Source organism: Pyrus communis, chromosome 16 (assembly GCF_963583255.1).
Source record: "Pyrus communis chromosome 16, drPyrComm1.1, whole genome shotgun sequence".
Taxonomy (NCBI): domain Eukaryota; kingdom Viridiplantae; phylum Streptophyta; class Magnoliopsida; order Rosales; family Rosaceae; genus Pyrus; species Pyrus communis.
The window spans coordinates 7,682,622-7,705,993 of NC_084818.1; the positions used below are offsets into that span (position 1 = coordinate 7,682,622).

The 23,372-nt window shown below is 36.6% G+C and overlaps 2 protein-coding genes across 4 annotated transcripts; both read left to right on the forward strand.

The window, feature by feature from the left end:
• Positions 1 to 5,505: 5,505 nt before the first annotated feature.
• On the forward strand, positions 5,506 to 15,767 carry LOC137720764 (serine carboxypeptidase-like 27). The gene is made up of 9 exons (XM_068459879.1): positions 5,506 to 6,517; positions 6,606 to 6,701; positions 6,876 to 6,968; positions 7,059 to 7,144; positions 7,985 to 8,245; positions 8,545 to 8,672; positions 8,753 to 8,848; positions 9,287 to 9,392; positions 15,204 to 15,767. The coding sequence occupies exons 1-9, from the start codon at positions 6,157 to 6,159 to the stop codon at positions 15,342 to 15,344; spliced, it is 1,368 nt and encodes a 455-aa protein (XP_068315980.1). The 5' UTR covers positions 5,506 to 6,156; the 3' UTR covers positions 15,345 to 15,767.
• A 2,820-nt stretch (positions 15,768 to 18,587) lies between these two features.
• LOC137721447 (tetraspanin-6-like) lies at positions 18,588 to 21,194 on the forward strand. Of its 3 annotated transcripts, none has more exons than XM_068460543.1 (3): positions 18,588 to 19,227; positions 19,834 to 20,179; positions 20,931 to 21,194. In XM_068460543.1, exons 1-2 carry the CDS (start codon positions 18,736 to 18,738, stop codon positions 20,152 to 20,154), a joined length of 813 nt encoding a protein of 270 aa, XP_068316644.1. In that variant the 5' UTR covers positions 18,588 to 18,735; the 3' UTR covers positions 20,155 to 20,179; positions 20,931 to 21,194. The 3 variants fall into 3 exon arrangements, with proteins under 3 accessions (XP_068316644.1, XP_068316645.1, XP_068316643.1); XM_068460544.1 differs by having other exon boundaries at positions 19,834 to 20,168; XM_068460542.1 differs by having other exon boundaries at positions 19,834 to 20,150.
• The last annotated feature ends 2,178 nt before the right edge of the window (positions 21,195 to 23,372 follow it).

The following is a 23,372-nucleotide window of genomic DNA, read 5'->3' on the forward strand; positions in this document are numbered from 1 at the left end:
GAAATAAGCACATAACTGATACTTTTTACGTAAAACAATTTTAATGCTCTTGGAATTGGAACCCACAAATATTTTGTTGTAAAAACACTTTCATCGGTTTAAAAGCAATTTCCAACAACAGATTAATATTTTATTTTCCACGTATACAAGTGAAATGTTATTAGACATACTAGTCTACTACATTGTTCTCTAGTATAATGTCTTTTAAGTTAGCCCACCAAACTTCCACTGTTCATAAATTGACGTGAAACTTCACTTCATCTAATGCTTTGGGACCATATTTCCAATTTCCCAAATAATCATTTTGGCAAATCTAGAATTCATATTAATTAAAACTTCACTTCACTTAGAAGTTTATTTACACGACGGATGACAATGTGAATCTCATGTCAAAAAATTGTTAATTAGTTTTACTTAGATGTTATGCTTTTGATATAATACAGAGTTCAAATTCACGTGTCTTACATACTATATATCATACTCTTAAGGGGGGATTTGATAAGTGGATTAGGATTGGATTGGTAATTTTACATCAATCTAGCTTGGACCAAACTTGAGATTAATTAACAACTGAATAAGGTGATATTACACCTTTCTTATGTGGCCTTATTACATGTATCATACTCCAAAGGCATGCTTGATACATAAGATTGACTCAACGTGGACTAGTTAGAGAGATTAACTTGGATTGGTTTGGCTTGTGTCGGGCTAGTTTTATTTAGGCCCTCATTTTAAATGATTTAAAATAAATCCACATAAAAATTGTATAATTTCAGCTTATCGAGTGGTTAATTAATCTGATCTTATCCAAGCAAATTACCTCATTGCATATGATTATGTTAATTTGACGGCCGAACAAATTAATCATCGACACTAAAGTTGCCGACCAAAACATTTTGGTTTTGATTTTTTTTTTGGAAGAATCAAGGCTGTTTTAATCTGCAGATCAAATTGTAATGAAAATAACTTGTGAAGGAACTCACTGTAAATACGTATAACTACAAGGATTTATATAGAATTAAAAACTCAACTTTGTCCCCTTGCAAACATTTCCTCAGTTGAGTTTGGAGCTCTTTGCATGGAGAGTCGAGACAGAGTCAAAGCCGTAAACTATGGAATGCAGACGTCAAGCAGAACACGTGCCAATGCAAACCCAATAATTTTGTTCATTTTTGTGAAAAATCCGTCAATATTTTCATTAACTTGTCATGTGAATGACCAATTAATCATATTTAAAAGGTATTTTTATCAAAGCAACTTCTTTACTTACTAAGAATATTGACAGATTTTTCATGGAATGACCAAAATGATTTACGATGGACAAACTGAATGACCATTTATATCGATTTTCATCGTCAAGAATTAAAATAAAGAGTTATATTAATCTCAAAAACTATTTTGGGTAAAAAAAAAAAACTGAGTTAATTGGGTAAGAGTGAGTTTTTAAGGGGAAAAAGAATTCAGAATTGGAGCTCAATCTAAAGTTAATATGCATATAAAAAAGAAGCAAAATTTGCAAACCCATCTCATGCAATTAGTTCTAAATTAATTTTTTTTTATAGTTAATATCGTTTGTATCACGGAAATGAAACAATTTTTACTTTTTTTTTTTCTTTTCCTCCATGCGGTGAAGGTTTGATGTTTTCAAAACATAAGCACCTTGATGTTGAGGGTTATCCACATGCAGATTGAGCTGAATCTGTTATAAACAGATGATCTATCTCATGTTAATTTCCATTTATTGGTGGCAACTTTGTTGATCGACAAAGTAAGAATTATAATATTGTTGTTAAATCAAATATTGAACCATATCGAGGTATGTCGCTCGATATTTGTGAGCGACTATAAACAAGTAATGTGTCGACCAGATTAAATTTTAAGCTCGAAAGGTCCGTACAATTGTTTTTGATAATAAATGTCTACGATCAAATTTAGCATGATCGAACCAAAAAGTTTAACGTCGTTAATGTGTATAAGTTAAAGAGAAATGCTAAGGAAAGTCTTTTAATGTCACATTCCAATCTCGGTTCCGTCGTAGCATGATATTGTCCACTTTGTACCACATTCACGCCCTTACGGTTTTGTTTCTGGAACTCAGACGAGAGCTTTCCAGTGGGTCACCCATCCTGGGAATACTATCGTCTAAACTCGCTTAACTTCGGAGTTTCGATGGAACTCGAAGCCAGTGAATTCCCAAAAGGCCTTCTGCTATAAGAGGTGGGCATGCTCTCTCTTGGTCGATGTAGGATGTTACACTTAAAATTGGACTCTACACCACTTCACTGTTTAATGTCAATTCTTATGCTAACATTATAAAACATTATGCTAAAAACATAAGATGACAGAGAATTTACATAAGATGACAGAGAGTTTAAATTTTGAGAGAGTCTCTTTAGTATATCTCTAAGTTAAAACCTTAGCATGAGTTATGTTCGTGACAATAGCATTTTTGGAAATCTATTAAGGTTGATTATTTTGATTCAATGAAATGATATCTTGATCCAATTGACAGAAGTGCAGTAATGCTAACTCACGTTTAACTATAAAAAAAAAAAAAAAAATTGTTGCTTAAGTTTACGTCGAATTAGATGGAACCTTTAATCAATCATTTGGTTAATGCTATTTAAAAAAACCACGTGGGATGATGAAAGGAAGAATGAAAAATAAGGTTACATTGTTGTTTTCACAGTCAAACAGTATCACTCTACTATACTAAAAAGAAATTAAGATTTCTCTCCTCCAAATTTCTTTCTCTTTCACTCGTCTCTTCTTATTTGAAGTCACACCAACATTGTGTGTTGACTTTTTTATAGAAAAAAAATGCAAAACTACGATTAAGAGAAAAATGCACTATATGAGTATTCTATAGGCATGTGAGAAAAATTACATACCTTTGCAATGATTGCTATGATCGGTTTAGAGTGTAAGCGACCGCCAATGACGCCCAAATTGGAAGGCCCCCCTTCCCCCTCACCCGCCTCCCAAAAACGGAAGGTCCCCCCTCCCCCTCGCCCCCTTTCCCCCTCACCCACCTCCCAAAAATCGGAAGGTCCCCCTTCCCCACTCTTCCCAAATGGAAAGGGCTCCCACTTCCCCCCAAAAATTGGAAGGCCCCACCTTCCCCCAACCAATTTTTTGTATCTTAGGTAGAGCACTTACAAATACGAAAAAAAAAAAAAAAAAAAAAACAAAGATGATAACAATCAATGTACAGGCCCGCCTCTGGAAGGGTGGACCACCAGTTGGTCCATTTTTTTTCAAAAAATAAAAATTCAACGTATAAGTGGTGAGTGGTAAAGTGTTAGTATTGTGTGCCAAGTGGTCTTGTGTTTGATGAGTTCTTGTGGAGCACTAATTGGTGTTTTTATCTTTCTTTTGTTTTGTATACTTCAAATTTTCTTGGAAAAGTTTTGCACTGAGAATTTTGAGTAATCAATGATCATCCAACCAATTAGATAACCAATAGCTTTCTTTTTTTCTTTTCTTTTTTTCCTTCTATTGCATGATTAGGCGTCAGCCTGGTGGTCGGAAAATAACCATCTTCGGGTGTGGGGGTGAGAGGAAGACAAAAAGAAAAGACATATTGAAGATAGTGGCCGCAACACATTTGAGTATTACAAAATTTTAGGTAACAAGGGCCTAATTTAGTTTTTGTTATGCAGGTGACTTATAACTCAAGTAGTTAAAAATATCTTTTACAAAGATCACGTGTTGATTAATTCCGTCTTACCTTAATCTAGTTCTCCACGTAGACATTTGAGTTTGATTATGATATTTCTTATTTCTAGGAGGATCCTCTCCGGATCCTCTTTATAAAGATCCTGACAATCCTCAAATCGTGTCAGTTCATTGTATATCGTGCGGTCAGTTTTCGTTATGTATTATTCATATTTAATTTAAAATAAAAGTATTTAAAATGATTTTTAACCGCACGATGTACAATAAATGGACACAGTTTGAGGATCCCCAAGATACTCACAAAGACAAGATTTCTCTTTGTTTCTTACTTTTCTCACATGGTAGGCCCTTCTACTTCTCTTTCTTTCTCTGTCTAGACTTTGGGGTTTGCTGTTGCTTGAGTATCTACGTAACTTACAGTCTTCATACCACTTTCTGGAGGCTTGCAGTCGGAAACTTTTACCACATTGCATTGACTTATTCATCCACCATCCCGCCGCCGCAACTGTTGAAACTTGAAACAACACCCAATACTCTTACAAATCCTCCAATCTTATCCCTTCTCCACTCAAAGTCTAAGCCCCACTCTCACAAATCGATTGTGTTTACGGAATCTTACTTTTGACACCATTTACATATTTTTTTTGAGAAATGAAAGATTAATTAAGAGAGGGAGAAACCCTGGAAACACCCAAGACCTCTAGACTCATACATCAACGGCGGCTTTTTAAGGAACACATCCATCCCAAACATATAACTTATTACAACTATACCCAATAGAAGTGATGTCATCCTTCACAAATAATAGAGTCAAACGAAGAAGCAAGCCATTTGTTGTCTTCCACAATAGCACGCCAAGGGATGGTGCACTTCCGAGTAATAGCTTAATGACAATCTTCGAGTCTCCTTCGATCAAAATCTCTATGAGACCCCGAGTCTTAGTGAGTATTAAGGCATCCCGAGCTGCTAATACAAAACGAACCACATGAACTATGAGTTTTGGATGTCTACCTTTTTTTAAGCATACAGCTCCAATATATTTTAAAAAAACATGGATGAGAATTTCAGCTAACAAGAGATATTTCAGTGTCTTCAGAACACAAATATTTCATATGTCATTCCAAATATTGGAACACTTAAAAATACTTTCCTTAAATCTAAAAATATCGATGTACTAAAAAAAAAAAAAAAAACTTTCCTCCACTCGGATAACAACATTTGGCTATCTATTTTTATACATTGAATTTTTTTTTTTTTAGTGTCAAAATATTGAGGTACCAAAAAAAAAAAAAAAAAAAAAATTTTCCTCCACTCGGATAATAACATTTGGCTATCTATTTTTACCAATAGGATCCTCTTCGGATTCTTTTAGTAAGGATCCTAAATATCCGTGAATTGTGTACTTTTATCGTATATCGTGCGGTTAGTTTTTTATTAGGTACTACTTGTGTTTAATTTTAAATAAAATATTTAAAATAATTTTTAATCGCACGATGTACGATGAACATACATGATTCGTAAATCTCTAGAATTCTCGCAAAAAGAATCCGACGGAAATCCGGATTCCTATTTTTATGCATTGAAAATTTTGTCCAAGCTGACAGCCCAAGGGCCCATTATTCGTAAGGGTAAAGAATAACGACGACAAAAAACGTCAAGCTATAACGCCAAAGCGCACGCCTCACTTTGATTCCTTCATTCGCTGGAAAGAGTATTCCATGGGGTCACCACCATGCTACAGGACACACCAGCAGCTCACAGATATTTACTGCCACCCGCACTCTACTCTACTATTCCTTCTTATCTATTTATTTATCTGTTTGCGAACTTATTTCACCATTGCTATCACTCGTACTTAATGATATTAATCACACTCATACCCACCACCGCCTTCCTTATCAGGCTTAAATTAATACACTTCGAAAAGCTCTTGTGCTTTTTTGGGTCTAGATTCCGCTTTTTAGATGTTACCTGCAGACTAGAACAAGATTCAGAGCAAACCCCATGTGCCCACACCACCTGTTTGGTCAAAATGTCTAAGTGAAGCAAACGTATGGGAAAGAAAGAGAGAGAGAGAGAAGAAATTCCAAAGTCTGAATTTTTGAACCCATAAAATAACTGCATGGCTTGCAGAGCTTCAACACACATCATTACAGCTAATCACAACCATTGGCATTGGCGTTCTGCTTGAGAGCTCCCCAAGTCTCTATAAATACCAAACACTTTATGTCTCTCTCAGTCTTGTAGTTGTTGTTTTTAAGTCTTTTAGGTGATTCTTTGCAGACCCAGATAAACATTGGGATCTGGGTTTATTGTTTAGTGTGCTGTTGACAAATTCCCTGGAAACCCATAATTGTTTTGGGGTTTGTGCTTCTGGGTTTCATTTGCATTTCTTGTATTTGATCTATTCTGTCTGCTTATAGTGATTGAATTTATGCTTTGTTTGCTTGTATTTGTCTTTGCTTAATTGATTAAATCATGGGTGGTCACTCTCCATTTGCATTTCTCTGCATTTTGCTTCTTTTCTTGGGAGGTTGTTTTGCTTCTAATCAAGATCAAGTGAGGGATAGAATCACACAGTTGCCAGGACAGCCAAATGTGGGGTTTGCTCAGTACTCCGGTTATGTGACTGTCAATAGGAAAGCCGGTAGGGCATTGTTTTACTGGTTGACTGAATCACCGGAAAATCGCCAACCCGAGTCTAGACCTCTAGTGTTGTGGCTCAATGGTGGCCCTGGTTGCTCTTCTGTTGCTTATGGAGCAGCTGAAGAGATTGGACCTTTTCATATTAGACCTGATGGAAAGACCCTTTACTTGAATCCCTATGCTTGGAACAATTGTATGTATAGATGCATATTCTCTACATTAAATACAAAGTTGTCATTTTTTGTTTGGTTTGTTCTAATTGATTTACAAATATTTGGCAGTGGCAAATTTGCTATTCCTTGAATCTCCAGCCGGTGTCGGTTTTTCATATACGAATACAAGCTCGGATTTGTATACAGCCGGAGACCAGAGAACAGGTTGTTGCTCACTTTAGTTTTGTTTTGTAACCTTATTGGATCTATAGTTTCGAAATCGGGAAGGCTAGAACTTGGAAAATTCTTGAGTTGTGTGAATCATGTTTCTCTGTTTGTAAATCAATTCATTTGAACATTTCTGAATCTTCTTGGTATTTGGTTGTGTTATATCTATAGCCGAAGATGCATATGCATTTCTAGTCAATTGGTTTGAAAGGTTTCCACAGTACAAGCACAGAGATTTCTACATTGCTGGAGAAAGTTATGCAGGTGCTTATAATTCATTTTTGCTCGATTTCTACGTGTACTTGATATGATGATGATGATGATGATGAGTTTGTTTTAAAATTTCATTTTCAGGCCATTATGTTCCTCAGTTGTCTCAAATCATTTATGAGAGAAATAACGGAAGGCAGAACCCAATTATTAATTTCAAGGGATTCATGGTAAGAATGCAGGATTCTTTTGAATTGCAATTCTGTGCATATATATTCTGCCTCTTTCCTAAATGAGAGGGTGCTTGGTACAACCAACGTAAATGCTTTGACATGTTATTTGAAGAATACTAATAAAAAGATACTCTTTACCTTTTTCACAATCGAAATAGTACTTGATTTATTATTTTACTACTTTTGTAAACATTTAAAGTTACGTGTTGATCACCCTATCAATTTGAGCAACTAATGAAATAAACTTTAAACTACAGCTTAATTTTATTTCTGTTTGTTTTTAATTTTTGTTCTATTTTATTATGAAAACTTAAGAAACTATTCTTCTGCCCCTATATTTTATTTAATTTTATTCACTTACTAATTACAATACCCCTATATTTAAGAGAACTTACAGAATCTGAAATGTGAGTTAAAGCAAGTCTAGTGGAAAGGCAGGGGGCTAGGTGCTAGAGGCTTTATTTGGCCTCTCAAAATGCCATTATTCATGAAATCTAGCCCTCTCACAATTTTGTTGTTCTAATGGTGTGAGAGGCTAGGGGCTAAAAAGTGTTAGGTGGCTAGCTTTCATTGGCTACTCAATTTCTTCCCAAGTTGACCATTCAAGAGCCTTGGGCAAGAGCTGCGGCTAAATTGGTCCCTTGAAGAGCCCTGGGCTATTTTAACCTAGGATATGTCCGCTTAGAAATTGATTTTTTTATTTTTTTCATTTGGGGCTAAATAACAACTTTGCCCAGGCTAGTTTGCATGCATTAGATATGCTTAGTGCCCAATTTTATGATAACTAACCTATTTACATGTGTGTATTTATCTTCTCGATTTATTTCTTCTTGCCAGGTGGGAAATGCTGTGACTGATGATTACCATGATTTTATTGGCACGTTTGAATACTGGTGGAGCCATGGTTTAATTTCCGATTCTACCTATCGGGTGCTACGTGTAACCTGTGACCTTGGATCCTCTCAGCATCCATCAGTGGAATGCATGAGGGCGCTTAAAATAGCAGAAACGGAGCAGGGAAATATCGATCCATACAGTATTTATACTCGTCCTTGCAATAGCACTGCATCCTTAAAGCGCAATTTGAGGGGTCACTATGTAAGTTCTGGTTTAAAAATTCTCTCCCTTACTGTCGATTTTTCCCGACAGTCACCATTTTCTACTTACTTGATAGTTTGGTAACGGTTTGCGACACCTCCAAATTCTATGAAGATGAAAGTTCTGATTCTGAATTTTGTCAGTGATCGCAAAAGTAGTTGAAATTTGGTTGCTTATGTTTCATTACCACATTAGCATCATCAATATGCTCCTCTTAGTCTTGGAATTTTCTCAATTGCCTCTTTTCCTTTAAATCATTCAGAAGATCTGTTAGTTAATCTTACTCTGTATAAACTCAGCCATGGATGTCCAGAGCATATGATCCCTGCACCGAGAGGTATTCTGAAGTGTATTTCAACCGTCCAGACGTTCAAAAGGCACTCCATGCCAATGTAACTAGAGTTTCTTACCCATGGAAAACATGCAGGTACGTATTTTCTTCTCAATATTCAGCAGTTTTCTCACAATTTTTTTAATAGCAAATCTTACATTAAGTGCTTTCCACAGTGATATTGTTGGAAACTACTGGGCCGATTCTCCATTGTCCATTCTTCCTATTTACAGGGAGCTCATAGCAGCTGGTCTTAGGATATGGGTATTCAGGTAATCCGGCCACTTTACCAACTCCTGATCCCCAGTTCCCTGAATTTATATGATTCAAGGGACAAGTTTTGTTGCATGTTTGGAAACTTGATGGTAACTTGTAAAATTTACTTTGCTCACTGAAAATCAGTTTTCCCAGAAGCACATTTCCTTTAAATTTATAGGCTGGAATAAACAAATATAATGATTTGATGAATCAAAATTCCGGTACTTCTCACTGTTATTATGCTTGCTGTTCTCGCAGGGTTTAAAGTTTAAAGAGGCTAGCTATTAGTATTATTTTAGTTTTTTTTTGGGTTTGTGTTTTATGCTTGCTAATGGTTAACTTTGCAATGTGTATTCTGGGTAGAATCCCAGATTTCCTCCATCATTTCCTCGTTTCTCGGTTTTACCGTGCATCCTGTAGCTGACATGGCTATTAATGAACTCTTTGTCCAGTGGAGACACTGATTCGGTGGTTCCTGTGACAGCAACTCGTTACTCCATAGATGCTCTGAAGCTACCAACCATTACCAACTGGTACCCATGGAACAACAACGGAAAGGTTAGTGCTATCGACGAAGTGTTCTTTAGAGTAGCTTCAGCAACTCGTTACTCCATAGATGCTCTGAAACTTAAATTATCGACGAAGTTTTCTTTGGGCCACGGACTCTAGGCGCTTCTAACAACCATATCTTTCGTTGATTGGATATATCCTTTTCCTACCATATATCTTAATAATTCTGCAGTATATTTATGTAATCCATACGACATAGCATTGGTACAAAACACGGAAGTTGGTGTGGTAATCACCGTAAATAGTCATCAACTATCTTCTATAATGTGTTAAGATGATAGTTTTGAGGTGTTCACTTATGTGGTACCAGTTATCTGTGGCACTGCACAAACATTGCAATCTTCTGTTGTTACTTGTTTGGCACTGGCAATTTGTTGGATGAGTTCCCAAATGTATGAACCCTAGGATCTGCTGGATATGCACCTTCATGTTAAATACATGGTGTTGGCTTGATGGTTTACCATGTCCTCCTACTTCGGGGAACTGAGATTAGCTATTGAAAGTCCTCTAGGTATATTGTATATTATCTGTGTAATAGGGTTTGTGTCAACCCTAGTAAGTGCTTTACCTAAAGTAAGTGCTTTACCTAATTGTATAAGAGTCTTGTCTTGTTGGCAGCTAGATTGGCAACTCCTTAATTCAAGGAGGTTAATTATTCTTCCTATGCCGAGACTTCCAGCTTGATTGAAGGTTGTTCTAGGTTAGAGTCTTAAGTGTTGAGTGTTGTTTGCAACTCACTCAAACTTCTCTATATATTTGTATTATGTTTCGGTTCCTAGATACAACAATATATAAAAATACACAAACTTCAAAAGTTAACATGGTATCAGAGCAGGCATCCCTCTGAAGCCTGTCTTTGAATATCTTACGCTGTGATTTCTCTTCCGCAAAACTATGGCTGATGAGCATTCGGAGGAAGAGAGCACCATTGCTTCTCCTTCCACTCACATCTCTGAAATGGATATCAATCCAAATCAACGACTCAGTTCAGTGTTACTGAATGAGTTCAACTATTTACCGTGGGCAAGAGCGGTTAGTCTCGCACTAGGTGGAAGATCCAAACTGGGTTTCATCGATGGCAGCCTTCCTGCTCCTGGAGTCACTTCTCCTGAATATGGAGGGTGGCTTTGCAAAGATCAGCTGGTCATGTCATGGCTGCTTAATTCCATGGAAAGGAAGATTGCTGAGATCTTCAGCTATTCCGAGTCGTCACTCACTCTCTGGACAACAGTGAAGGAGATGTATGGTAATCAAAATAATTCTGCCCACATTTTTCAACTCAAGAAGGATATCTCCAGCGTTCAACAAGAAGGTAAAACCTTTGTTCAACATCTTGGCTCTCTAAGAAGCATGTGGAATGAGCTGGATGTCTATAGACCTCACACCACTGATCCCACGGTGCTTCTTAAAAGAACTGAAGAAGATAAGATATTTCAATTGCTGTCTAGTCTGAGCTCAGACTATGAGGATTTGAGAAGCCATATCCTCATGAATCCTGAGCTACCATCCTTCACTAGCATTTGTGCAACCATCCAACGTGAGGAAGTAAGAAGAAAAGTCATGAACAATGGTACAAAAACCATTGTGACTGAAGCTAGGGCGTATCTGACAAATGAAAAAAGATACAAAGGAAAAAACCCCCATCTAAAGTGCCTACACTGTAACAACATCGGGCAAGTGATAGATAAGTGCTGGATTCTCCATCCAGAACTTAAGCCAGATTTCATGAAGGACAAAACCACGCAGAAGACAAGTCGAGCACATCCTCGTGCCAACACCTCATCATCTTCATCTTTCAACAGTTCTGATCCATACAAACAGTTCACTGCAAATCCTGCTACTCTTATAAATGAGTTCGCAGCCTATCTCCATCAAAAGAAGGGTAGGGAAGATCGTGCTGCTGAACATGAAGATGGAAGTACCTCGGCATTGCTTGGCAAGTTTGCTGGTTTCCTGGCTGATGCTGATCGCTTACCTCAACAAGGCATGAAAGGTATCATGAATGCTTTCAAAACTGCTCTTAAAATGAATGAGTTGCATGATTTTTGGGTTGTAGATTCCGGTGCCACAGATCACATGACTAATCAAGTGTCAAAATTGCATAAATTCGAGAAACTTCATAAACCATCACATGTGTCTGTAGCTAATGGTGAAGGTGCTAGGATTGTAGGCAAGGGAAAAATTCACTTAATATCTGATCAAATAGAGTCCATGGCCTTATACGTGCCTTCATTTCCATTCCAACTTCTCTCAGTAGGAAAAATCACAAATTCCTTAAACTGCTTAGCCATTTTTTCACCAGAAAATGTCATTTTTCAGGACCTTGTCACCAAGAGGAAGATTGGTGAGGGATTTTACCTAGATGGTCTCTATTACATCTCGAAAAGCTCTCCCAGTGGATTACAAGCAAAGTCTATACCCGTACATGTCTCCATTCAAGACCAGTTTTTGTGGCACCAGCGATTAGCACACCCATCTCAACATGTTTTGTCCACCTTGTTTCCAGATTTAGATAAAGAACAAATTCATTGTGAAACTTGCCACATGTCAAAGGCAACAAAGCTACCCCTTCGTTCATCTTTGTCTAGAGTTTTTCATCTTTTTGAACTTGTACACTCGGATGTATGGGGACCAACTAGTGAGTCTTTTGATGGTTACAAATATTTCATAACCTTTGTTGATGACTATTCAAGAGCAACTTGGTTATATTTGTTAAAATCAAAGAGTGAAGTGATGGAAGTGTTTAAAGACTTTCATAGTCTTGTTAAAAATCATTTTTCCTCTCAAATCAAAACTCTAAGGTCTGATAATGGCACCGAATACATGTCCCAAGTCATGACTCAATATTTGAGCAACAATGGCATCATGCATCAAACTAGTTGTGTTGGCACACCTCAACAAAATGGTATTGCCGAGAGAAAAAATCGAGATCTTCTTGAAAAAACTAGGTCATTGATGTTTCAAATGAATGTACCTAAACGTTTTTGGTCTCAAAGTGTTATGGCAGCCACTTACCTGATCAACAGGTTACCTAGCAGGGTTTTGGGGTTCAAATCACCAATGGAAATTGTAAAAAACAGGAAAATAGACCTGTCACACCTTAAAGTCTTTGGATGCATTTGTTTTGTCCATGTTCAGTCCTTGCATCGAGACAAACTTGACCCGAGAGCAACCAAATGCATTTTCCTTGGTTACTCATCCACACAAAAGGGATACAAATGTTACAATCCACAACTTAAGAGGTTAATTGTTTCCAAGGATGTCAGATTTCATGAAACTAACCCTTATTACAGCCAAGCTCTGGATAGTTCAAGTGAGGGGGAGAATTACTTGGATTTGTTTCCATTACCAAGAACTGAAATCCTTGCCACTGAAGTACCTGATGCAATGGGGCCTGTTCATCACACAAATATCCCTACTGAAAATGACAACCAAGCCTCAAGTAATGATACCAACAATTCTGAATCAATCCACAGTATAGATCCTGAGGAATCATCCTACGAGTTGCAATCGACTGCACCTCGACGCAATCCTACTCGTGAAAGACATCCTCCAGCAAGACTGCAAGACTTTGTCACTTACAAACCAAGACATCAACTGTCTCACTACGTATCCTATCACAAAATGTCTCCTAAACACATTGCTTTCCTGAGTACTATATCTGAGCATGTTGAGCCTCAGTCATTCCAAGAAGCAAATCAATCACCAGTTTGGCAGCAAGCCATGCAAGATGAACTGCATGCCCTTGATCAACACAAAACCTGGAGCATTGAGACACTGCCTAAGGGAAAGAAGACAGTAGGTTGCAGGTGGATATACAAGGTTAAATTCAACTCAGATGGATCCATAGAAAGACACAAGGCAAGATTAGTGGATCGTGGTTTTACTCAAACATTTGATGTGGACTACAAAGAAACATTCGCCCCTGTTGCAAAGATGAACTCGGTAAGAGTACTCCTTTCAGTTGCTCTTAACAAAGGATGGCCTATGTTTCAAATGGACGTAAAGAACGCCTTCTTACATGGTGAGCTTGAAGAAGAAGTCTTCATGAGGTTACCCCCAGGCCATCCTCAAAGTCATGAACCTGATCTTGTGTGCAGATTACACAAATCAATTTATGGTCTTAAACAGTCACCAAGAGCTTGGTATGCCAAGCTAAGTTCAGTCCTCACAACGGTTGGTTTTAAAAGAAGCAATGCAGACTCTTCATTGTTCGTACGCACGGGCACTGCTGGGAAACTGGTCGTTCTTGTCTATGCCGATGATTTAATCATCACAGGAGACAGCATGGATGAAATAACTAAGCTCAAGCATTCACTGCAACAACGTTTTGCCATCAAAGATCTTGGCATACTTAGATATTTTCTTGGCATCGAAATGGCTACCTCTCCCAAGGGTTTCTTTCTCAGCCAACGGAAATATGTTCTGGACCTTCTCAAGGAAGCAAACATGAGTGATGCTAAACCTGTCAATACACCCCTAGACACGAAACACAAACTTAGCTTGGAAGGGCAACCACTGCCCAACATCAGCTATTATCAGCATCTTGTGGGTAAGCTGATCTACTTGACTATTACAAGGCCTGACATAGCCTATTCAGTAAGCATTGCTAGCCAATTTATGCACTCTCCCACCATGGAGCATTTTAATCTTGTCAAGAGACTACTTCGGTATCTCAAAGGTTCAATAGGTCGTGGCATCATCATGAAAAAGAATGAGAGCATTGAGATCACAGGCTATTGTGATGCTGATTGGGCTGGCAACTCTATTGATCGTAAGTCTACAACGGGGTATTGCACATTTGTGGGAGGCAATCTTGTTACCTGGAAAAGTAAAAAACAAGCTGTAGTTGCTCGATCCAGCACTGAGGCTGAATATCGCGCCATGGCATCTACTGCCTGTGAACTAATATGGTTGAAAGGTTTGTTGTGCGACTTAGGTGTCTCTACTACTCAGTCCATGTCTCTTTTTTGTGACAACCAAGCGGCAATGCACATTGCGTCCAACCCTGTCTTCCACGAGAGAACCAAGCACATCGAAGTTGATTGTCACTATGTCCGTGCATAGGTACAATCACAGGTCATCAAAACTCATTTTGTCAAGAGCTACGATCAACTCGCAGACCTATTCACTAAACCTTTAGCATCACCTCAGTTTCAGCGGCTTCTCGGCAAGCTTGGATCCATCAACCTCCTGGATCCAGCTTGAGGGGGAGTATTGAAAGTCCTCTAGGTATATTGTATATTATCTGTGTAATAGGGTTTGTGTCAACCCTAGTAAGTGCTTTACCTAAAGTAAGTGCTTTACCTAATTGTATAAGAGTCTTGTCTTGTTGGCAGCTGGATTGGCAACTCCTTAATTCAAGGAGGTTAATTATTCTTCCTATGCCGAGACTTCCAGCTTGATTGAAGGTTGTTCTAGGTTAGAGTCTTAAGTGTTGAGTGTTGTTTGCAACTCACTCAAACTTCTCTATATATTTGTATTATGTTTCGGTTCCTAGATACAACAATATATAAAAATACACAAACTTCAAAAGTTAACATTAGCTTTCTCTGCATGGGTCAATAGCATCTATATATCCCTAAGCGGGTTTCGGGTGTTCAGTTTTCTGGCCCCCTCTGTACTTTTTGTGTTAATTAAATTATCAAACGCGTGGTGTTGGCTTCTACTGTTACACAAGGATCGGTAAATTAGCATGTTAACCTTGAAAATTTGGTAATCTTCGGTTGGTCGCTGATTTTGTATTAGGAAACCTAATATTTCATCTTCTCAAAAGCTCTCGTTCTCTTGTTTATATAGGTTGGTGGCTGGAGCCAAGTATACAAGGGGCTGACATTTGTCACCGTGACCGGAGCTGGGCACGAGGTTCCCCTCCACCGACCCCGCCTAGCTGTCATCCTTTTCCGATCATTCTTGGCGAGCAAGGCAATGCCAAGTTAGATCCATTCAATCTTATTCACATATTCTTGATGAATAAGCACACAAACATCTGGAATTGCAGCAATTGTTCATACACAGGCACCTAGAAAACACAAATAAGAGAAGCATTCCTCTCGAGTGCCCCTCCATTCTTGCCGCGAGCAGCGCCATTTTATAGCTCGTTTATCGAGAAGTACGAACAGTTAAGGAGTAAACATTGGAGTTGTTCTATACATAAATATATGGATTAAGCAATGCCCAGTGTTAAAGGCGGGGTAGATGCTTGATTTCTTGGGATCCAAGAAATAGTGGATTATAATTTGGAGGGTTTAGATGAGTTAAATCCGCTGTGGCCATGTTATACAAGTCAAAAGAGAGAGGAAAGTCAACACTTGTATTCGTCTCTCAAAACTTGGGATTTATTTAATACAATGAAGATCTCATGAACATTTATGGCAGCCTGTTTGTCCCCTCGGAAAATTAAGTTTACTTTGTACTATGGACCTACCAAATCATTTCACAATGAAAGAGATCATCTCCGAAGCTCTTTCATCAAAGCTCATGGATCAAGTGATTCCGGTCTTTAAAATTTGATTAGACGGCTAAAAACAAAGACTCATTTTAAAAGTTATAATAATTTTAACCATTGGATCAAATTTTAAGGACCCGGTTACTTGATCCATGCAATTTGGTGGAAGAGATCTAGAGAGGATCTCTTTCCATTTCACAATATATATGCATTCCAAATTTTCAATAAAATCTTAGATTGAAAATCTGAGCATGATTCTTTTAATTGCTAAGTGAGGTGAGGTGTGTGAGAAGCTAAAAGTTATATGAGAAAATCATCTCCAAGTTAATGCAGCAGAAATTAATACATTTGTATACTATTTAGTTAGTGATATATAAAATATTATTGGGGACATATATGTGGCACTACTATTTTTACACAATTTTTTACACACAAAAAATGTGGGGTCTCTTCTTGATGTATTTTAACAATAGGCGTTTATATTTTGGGTCTTCTCTTAAAGATCATGTATGTCAAAAGTAGTTTGAAACCATATGAATGTTGATTAAGAGTTTAGGATTTCTTTGTAGAATGTTATTCGTCTATTTCTTTCATTATAAATGAATGTCTTAATAATTTTGGATTTATCTAATTTTTGAAAGAATAATCTATTAATAATGTTCTAAAAGATAAACTTGTTTGGATCGTTATAATACATTACGAAATTGACCTAAAAAAAAAACGTGTATAAAATATCGTGTAAAAAATAGTAACGCCACATAAAGTTCATACGGATCATGGGTGGGCCAGCCAGCAAATGGCTTTCTCCAAGAATCGGGTTATATAACTATGGCTCATTACCAATGGCTAGATAACTGGAGCCCACATCAAGGCCTTGTGTTTTTGTGACTCAAGGTGGGCCTCTGTGCTCCCCTAAGGCTTTGTGGTGAGATCAACTTGTATGACTTGAGTATACAATTACAGTTACGTTTCATGTCAATAATACAAGGAAATCTGGACAAAAAAACTAACATATGTTCTTGTATTAATGACATGGAACGGCATACTACTAGATAAAGGGAAAACGTAAAGACTACCATTTAAGTAGTTCAAGCAAGATTTACCGTAGCAATATACCCGTATCATATAAAACATCATCGGGGATCCAGGGAGGTCAGGCGGTGTTATGTACATTTGTGGTTAATGGTGGTGATACAAGTTCATAATGGAGAAAAAGAATTGTTTCTCTTTCTATATAGGTTTGGTTGGTGGGTGCAAAATGGAAGAGAAATCAACTAAGAATACAATTATTGTTTCATATGGATGTGACTTTGATCTAGAAAATCTATACATGTACGTAAAATCATATCCTTAAAGTGTACAGAGTTAAAATGTTTGGTGGTGCTACATGCATTATAAAACATCATTATTGCAGGCGATGAATTCCGCTAGTGGCATCCTATTCAATCTGTTGTGTTCTGAATTTAAACACTTTATTCTTTACTTATTGTCGCTTATAATTATAATATGACTTGTAATAAAAAATATCGTTATTATAATTCTATTCATGACGTACTTGAGGATTAGAAACTTCATGCCAAAGTGGATCACCATTATTATATCATTGAAGTGCCAAATTAATTAAAGATTATTAGAAACTTTAGGGGGTGTAGTTAAATTAAGATTTTAAAGGATTTAAAAAGTGTTAGATTTGATAGGATTTAAGAGGATTAAAGACTCCTACAAAATTCATATGGATTTTTAAAGAATTTGAATGGATTGTGGTGGATTGTGGTGGAAGGGTTTGAAATCCTAGGGGGTGAGGTTGAATTCTTTTTAGTATTGGTTATATATACTTTTGTCTCTCAAATCCCACAAAATCCACAACTTATTGAAATCCTCTAAAATCTTAATTTTTTGAATACGCTTAGATTTGGATGGATTTTAAAATCCTTTAAAATATTTTAATTGACTACACCTAGATTTTAAAGGATTCTAAAATCCTTTAATTGACTACACCTAGATTTGAATGGATTCTAAAATCCTTTAAAATCTTTTAATTGACTACACTAGGATTTTAAAATCTTTTAAAATCCTCTCAAATCCTAGTTTGACTATACCCCTTAGTTAATTGGGAAACTTTTCCATTAAGAAAACTGGTGTCAATTGGAGCCGCAATGCCCTTCCTTTCTATTCTAATTAATTAATATATATTCTGATATTTCCATTCCTTGGTGCCAAAGTCATGTCCTAATCCTGCTTGAGATCAATGTGATCGATCATGCTTTTTAAAAGAAGCTTAAAATGGGTCCATCCATGCACCACACAAAAGCAAAAGCAACTCACTCCTTTCCTGCACAACATTCTGTAATTACCCAAATGCATGTCGAGCTATTATATATTCCTTTCTTGCCTTAGGACAATGTATAATGAACTGATTCCTCCTCGACTCTTCAGCTATGAGTTTCCCAGAAGCCTATCATAGGAGAGCAATTTCAATAACACGGGTATATCGTACTGTGATGTCATATGTCAATAATAATTGTATAAATTCTCTAAGCACTGATGTTATTCATTAACACGTGATAAAATAACAGTGTGCCCATGTTAGACCGAACAGTAGAAGGACACTTTAGTCAATGACTAATCAAGTATCAATAATTTAGTTATATAATGTACACTACTTGAATTAAAGTTTATGAATACATAAATATTTATGGAAAGCAAGAGCAATTGGGATAAGCATTTTGAATTCTTGAAGCTTTTTTCTGCACCAAACACAAAGTAAAGCAATGCCATTTCCACCCATTTAAAGTGAAAGAAACTAAGACTAAGAGTACTACTACACAAACACACGAGAAGAACACACAAAAAGATTGTGAAGAGAGAGAGAGAGAGAGAGAGATGTACAGGCTCAGTAACACAGTGATAGGGTTCTTGAACCTCGTCACTCTCTTAGCATCAATTCCGATAATCGCTGCAGGTCTATGGATGTCAAGGAGCAGCACCACATGTGAAACTTTCCTCCAAACTCCACTTTTGGTGGTAGGTTTTGTGGTGCTCGTGGTATCCCTAGCTGGGTTCATTGGTGCCTGCTTCCATGTGGTATGGGCACTCTGGGTGTACTTGGCGGTGATGCTGCTGCTGATTGCAACCCTAATCGGTTTGACAGTGTTTGGGTTTGCGGTTACAAGCAAAGGTGCTGGAGTGGAGGTGCCTGGTAGGGTTTATAAGGAATACCACCTTGAGGATTACTCACCATGGTTGAGGAATAGGATTAAGGATCCTAATTATTGGAGTAAGATTAGGAGTTGCATCATGGGGTCTAAAACTTGTGCTAAGATTGTTGCTTGGACACCTACCGATTATCTTCAAAGGGACTTGTCTCCAATACAGGTAATATAAGTACGTACGTACATACATACATACATACATATATACATACACATATATATGTATGTATTTGTTTAAATAGTAATCTACAATTGCTAGCTATTTAAATTCTTTGTTCTTATATGTGTGGGATTGTGTTTTTCCATACCCTCCTATTTATAATTAACATCAATTGCAAGATTGTTTTCTTCAAATTTGGTTCATGTTTTATTATTTATTTATTTGTTTCACAGTAGCAATAAAATTATTAATGCTTGTTTCCTTTGTTCATAGTAATAGTTTATTTATATTCAAAATTAATTAGTGACACTGATTTAGGTAGGATTTATGGTTGAAGAATAATTAGATATATAAAAATATGAAATCATATAGTTTTTTTTTTTTTTTTGGTATAAAGATTTGAAGTTAATGAAATATGTTTCTCATGTTTAAGATAGGTTTTCTTAGAAAAAGAATGAAAAAGTATAGAATTAGCTTTCTTTTTGATGATAGAAAAGTTTCGAAAGTAAAGACTTAGCTCTTTCGATCTAAAGCTTGTGGTAGTTAAATAGTTTTGGGTCTTTTTACAGCTTGTAGTATTTAAATTATATTTTTGGTGCATCTGTGCAGTCTGGTTGTTGCAAGCCTCCAACTTCATGTAATTACGACATGGCAACCACAGTGACTCAAGACCAAGATTGCTACCGTTGGAACAATGCGCCCAATTTGTTATGCTATGAGTGTGATTCATGCAAAGCTGGAGTTCTTGAAGATATCAAGAGGGACTGGCACAAGATCTCTGTCCTCACCATTGTCGTGGTGGTTGTTCTCATTGGAGTATATTCAATTGGTTGCTGTGCTTTCCGCAACGCAGAACGAGCTGAAACGGATTATCCATATGGTCATAACAGGATGAGTAAAATCCGCCCCCGATGGGACTACCATTGGTGAGTTTAGTCCCATTGGTGAGTTTAGAGTTAAGTGAACATAATTTATGTGCTTTGCCTGAGTTTGAATTAGGGATGATGCTAATTTTGTTTGAGTATGCGATTTAAATTAAGTTAGGCAACTAAATATTGGCAAGAAATCATAACCCTTGAGTTAATAATACTCTACCACCAAACTCATAACAATTGGGCATTTCTTTATGCTTTTGAAGATTACAAATATTAATGTGAAAATTATGCAAAAATCAAAATTTTCCAAAAGGAAATTTAGTTGCTAATAAAAACAAAAAAATAACCGTAAAAAAGATGTGAAATCCTGAAACATGGTAAGAGGCTTTCTTTTTTTTTTTTTTTTTTTGTTTGTTTTATGTTTTTTTTTGTTTTTGGTAACTGAAACATGGTAAGAGTTTGGTAAGTGTTTGCAAAATGAAAAGGGATTCTCTTTGGATTCACGATGGAAGAGGATTCTCTCCGGATCCCTTCTAGCTTTAAATATGCAGACCCACTTAAGGCTTTCAGATTTGGATCCTCTCCTGAGCTAATGGAGAGGTTCTTCATGACCAATCATCGTGGGTCGTTGAATTTTTATCCAACGGCTACAAACAGAAGGTCCTTTTAAAATTATAATGATTGTAGCCGTTGAATAAAAATCTAATGGTCCATGATGATTGGTCAGGAGGATCGTCTCCATTAGCTTAGGAGAGGATCCAAATCCTACCTCTTTTTCGATCTAACTTGCTAAGCAATGCTTTTTGGTAATTTACTTATTTTCTTTTGCAGGTGGAGAAACTGGCATCACAGAAGAGAGCAGCTTTATTAATTGAAAGAAACTCTTATCTTCTACTGGTTATTGTAAATCTTATTGTTAGGTGTGCTTAAAGATGGGACAATTCAGTTGTTTTTCCAGTGCATTCGAAATTGGAGAGCTCTGATCAAATTTTCTTTTGTTTTTGTACAGACTTTTTTAATTTAGCTTTTTTTTTGTTTTTGTTTTTTTTTTTTGTTGTAAAAAGATGGATTTTACTCTTTTCTTATCTCTGCCTTTCTTTCCCTACTTTATTTTGTAAAATATCATGCCATTGCTAATGTATATCATTTCCTTTATTTTCCTTCCTCACTGCCGTTTGATGGTGGTGTAGTATTTTTATATTATACAGAAACATAAAACTACTAAGTTTTCAAATAAAAAAAAAAAAAAAAACCATAAAACTACTAAAGCGGGTTGAGGTATATGCAACTTGGACAACTTGCTTATTGAGCATAAGCTCAATGTTGGAGCGACAAGTTTGCAAAAGAATATAGAAGAAACTAGGGACATGGGTTGGGTCTAGGTAACCGATTGTTACAACAATGGAATCTGGGATTGCTATTTCAACAAGCTCCAGGGTTGAAATGATGAAAAATAAAACCTAAAACCCGAGAGTTAAGCTCTAAAATGTATGCAGGAAATGAATGCTAATTGGCCGAACAAAAGGAAAAATATCAAAACTTTGACGATTAAGATGAAAACTAGACATTAACGTCCAGATAAGATAACATCCATATAAATTATATTGGACAAGAATTCCCAAATAGATAGCTTCTCAATTGTTAACTCAACCATGGAATTTTTATATTTTCATGCAATAACATATGTGATAGGTTTGCTGATAAGTATGCTGATAAGTGTGAACCATTAGGAGGTGGTGGTCCATAGGAGTGGGCATAAAAACCGCTAAACCGGAAAATCGCATCGAACCTTGACAAAAAAAAAAAAAACGTAAAAAATTGCGTTGACCAGAAAAGTCAAAACTGGAACAAAAACCGAATCGAACCGTTTCAAACGGTTTTAGTTCCGGTTTGGAAATATTAAGAACCGGAGGAACCGGACCGAACCGTTTTTAATATAAATTATTATTTTATTATTATTTTTATATAAATAAGACATTTTTCCAAGAAGACCATGTGCATAAGCCCAATATTTTTCTTCACTTCTCTTCCCCTCCTTTGTTGTTTTATCACTTTTCTTCTCCCATTACATTATTTTTCTCCATTCTTTTCTAGTATATTATGCATTATGTACATTTTAGTTTTAGTTTAAGATCTACACTTTGGTCTTGATACGAGTCTTTCTATCTTTTGATTTATATTTATATGCACACTTTCTATCCTCTGGTCACAAATCTTGTAGATCTAGTAGTGGAAACTCTAGAAAATTAGAAAAAACATATATATAATTTTGGTTAGAACTGTAAACCGGCATGAACCAAACTGGAACCGTCATGAACAAAACCACATGATTTTAGTAATAAATTTAAGTGAAACTGCACCGAACCGAACTGTTGAAATTTTTCGATTTCGGTTTCATTTTGAGGGTGGAACCGGGCCGAACCGGACCGTGCTCACCTCTAGTGGTCCATGCCATGCATTACTGCTAGGGTTTTCTTGTATACATGCATATGTTTAACATTGATCGACATGCATAAAGTTAGTTTTCTTCAAAGCCAACCACAAACCCCAACGGCCAAATTCAAGGACATCGAAGGTTCTGGGCATGATATTCATATATTTTCTTCAAAAATTAATTATGAGCAGTCACACCAAATGGCCCATGCCTCTTTACATTTTCCCCATTCTGAGTACATTAGATTATTAAACCAATTAAGATCCATATCGCTCGGCTTGCTACAATGAGAACCACACTTAAATCTCTACAGTTCTCTATTTTTTTTTTCTGCAGTCCAATTGACTGCAATCTAGGTACCCTTTTGGTCCTCAACATTAATTTTGTCTGAAATAACATTAGTCATGTTCTTCCAGAAATCATTGTTAAAAAACAAAAACTGTTAACAATCCACTGTTCAATCTTAATTCAATAGTGAAAGAAGTCTAATTAAAATTGAATTGAGAGTCACCATTTTCTTATAAAAGCTAGAAAAAAGAAGACTCGAAGTACCAAATACCATGAACCACTTGCATGGTCACAAAGATCGCGTGGAATGAGTTTTTCTTATATGTCCCCTTGAATTTTCTTTGGCTAATAGTCAGTCTATCAAGTTTCAGTCTTCTTCTTACTTTTTTGACTTTCTAAACATTATTAATTAGTTGGTACGAGGAATAATCTTAAGCTCTCTCCCACCACATATCCATCTTCTTTGTGATTGACCCGCGCATTTGAAAAGTACAATAAAATATATGATGAACATTCAATAGCCATTTTGACCAGCATATTTGGGATTTGAT

Excerpts from the sequence above, each read along its gene's own strand:
- LOC137721447 (XM_068460542.1), top strand. The coding sequence starts at position 18,736 with ATGTACAGGCTCAGTAACACAGTGATAGGGTTCTTGAACCTCGTCACT. Across the intron at positions 19,228-19,833 it reads GGGACTTGTCTCCAATACAG|TCTGGTTGTTGCAAGCCTCC; the intron begins GTAATATAAGTA and ends GCATCTGTGCAG. Across the intron at positions 20,151-20,930 it reads CCCCGATGGGACTACCATTG|GTGGAGAAACTGGCATCACA; the intron begins GTGAGTTTAGTC and ends TTTCTTTTGCAG.
- LOC137720764 (XM_068459879.1), top strand. The coding sequence starts at position 6,157 with ATGGGTGGTCACTCTCCATTTGCATTTCTCTGCATTTTGCTTCTTTTC. Across the intron at positions 8,673-8,752 it reads TACCCATGGAAAACATGCAG|TGATATTGTTGGAAACTACT; the intron begins GTACGTATTTTC and ends TGCTTTCCACAG. Across the intron at positions 8,849-9,286 it reads CTTAGGATATGGGTATTCAG|TGGAGACACTGATTCGGTGG; the intron begins GTAATCCGGCCA and ends CTCTTTGTCCAG.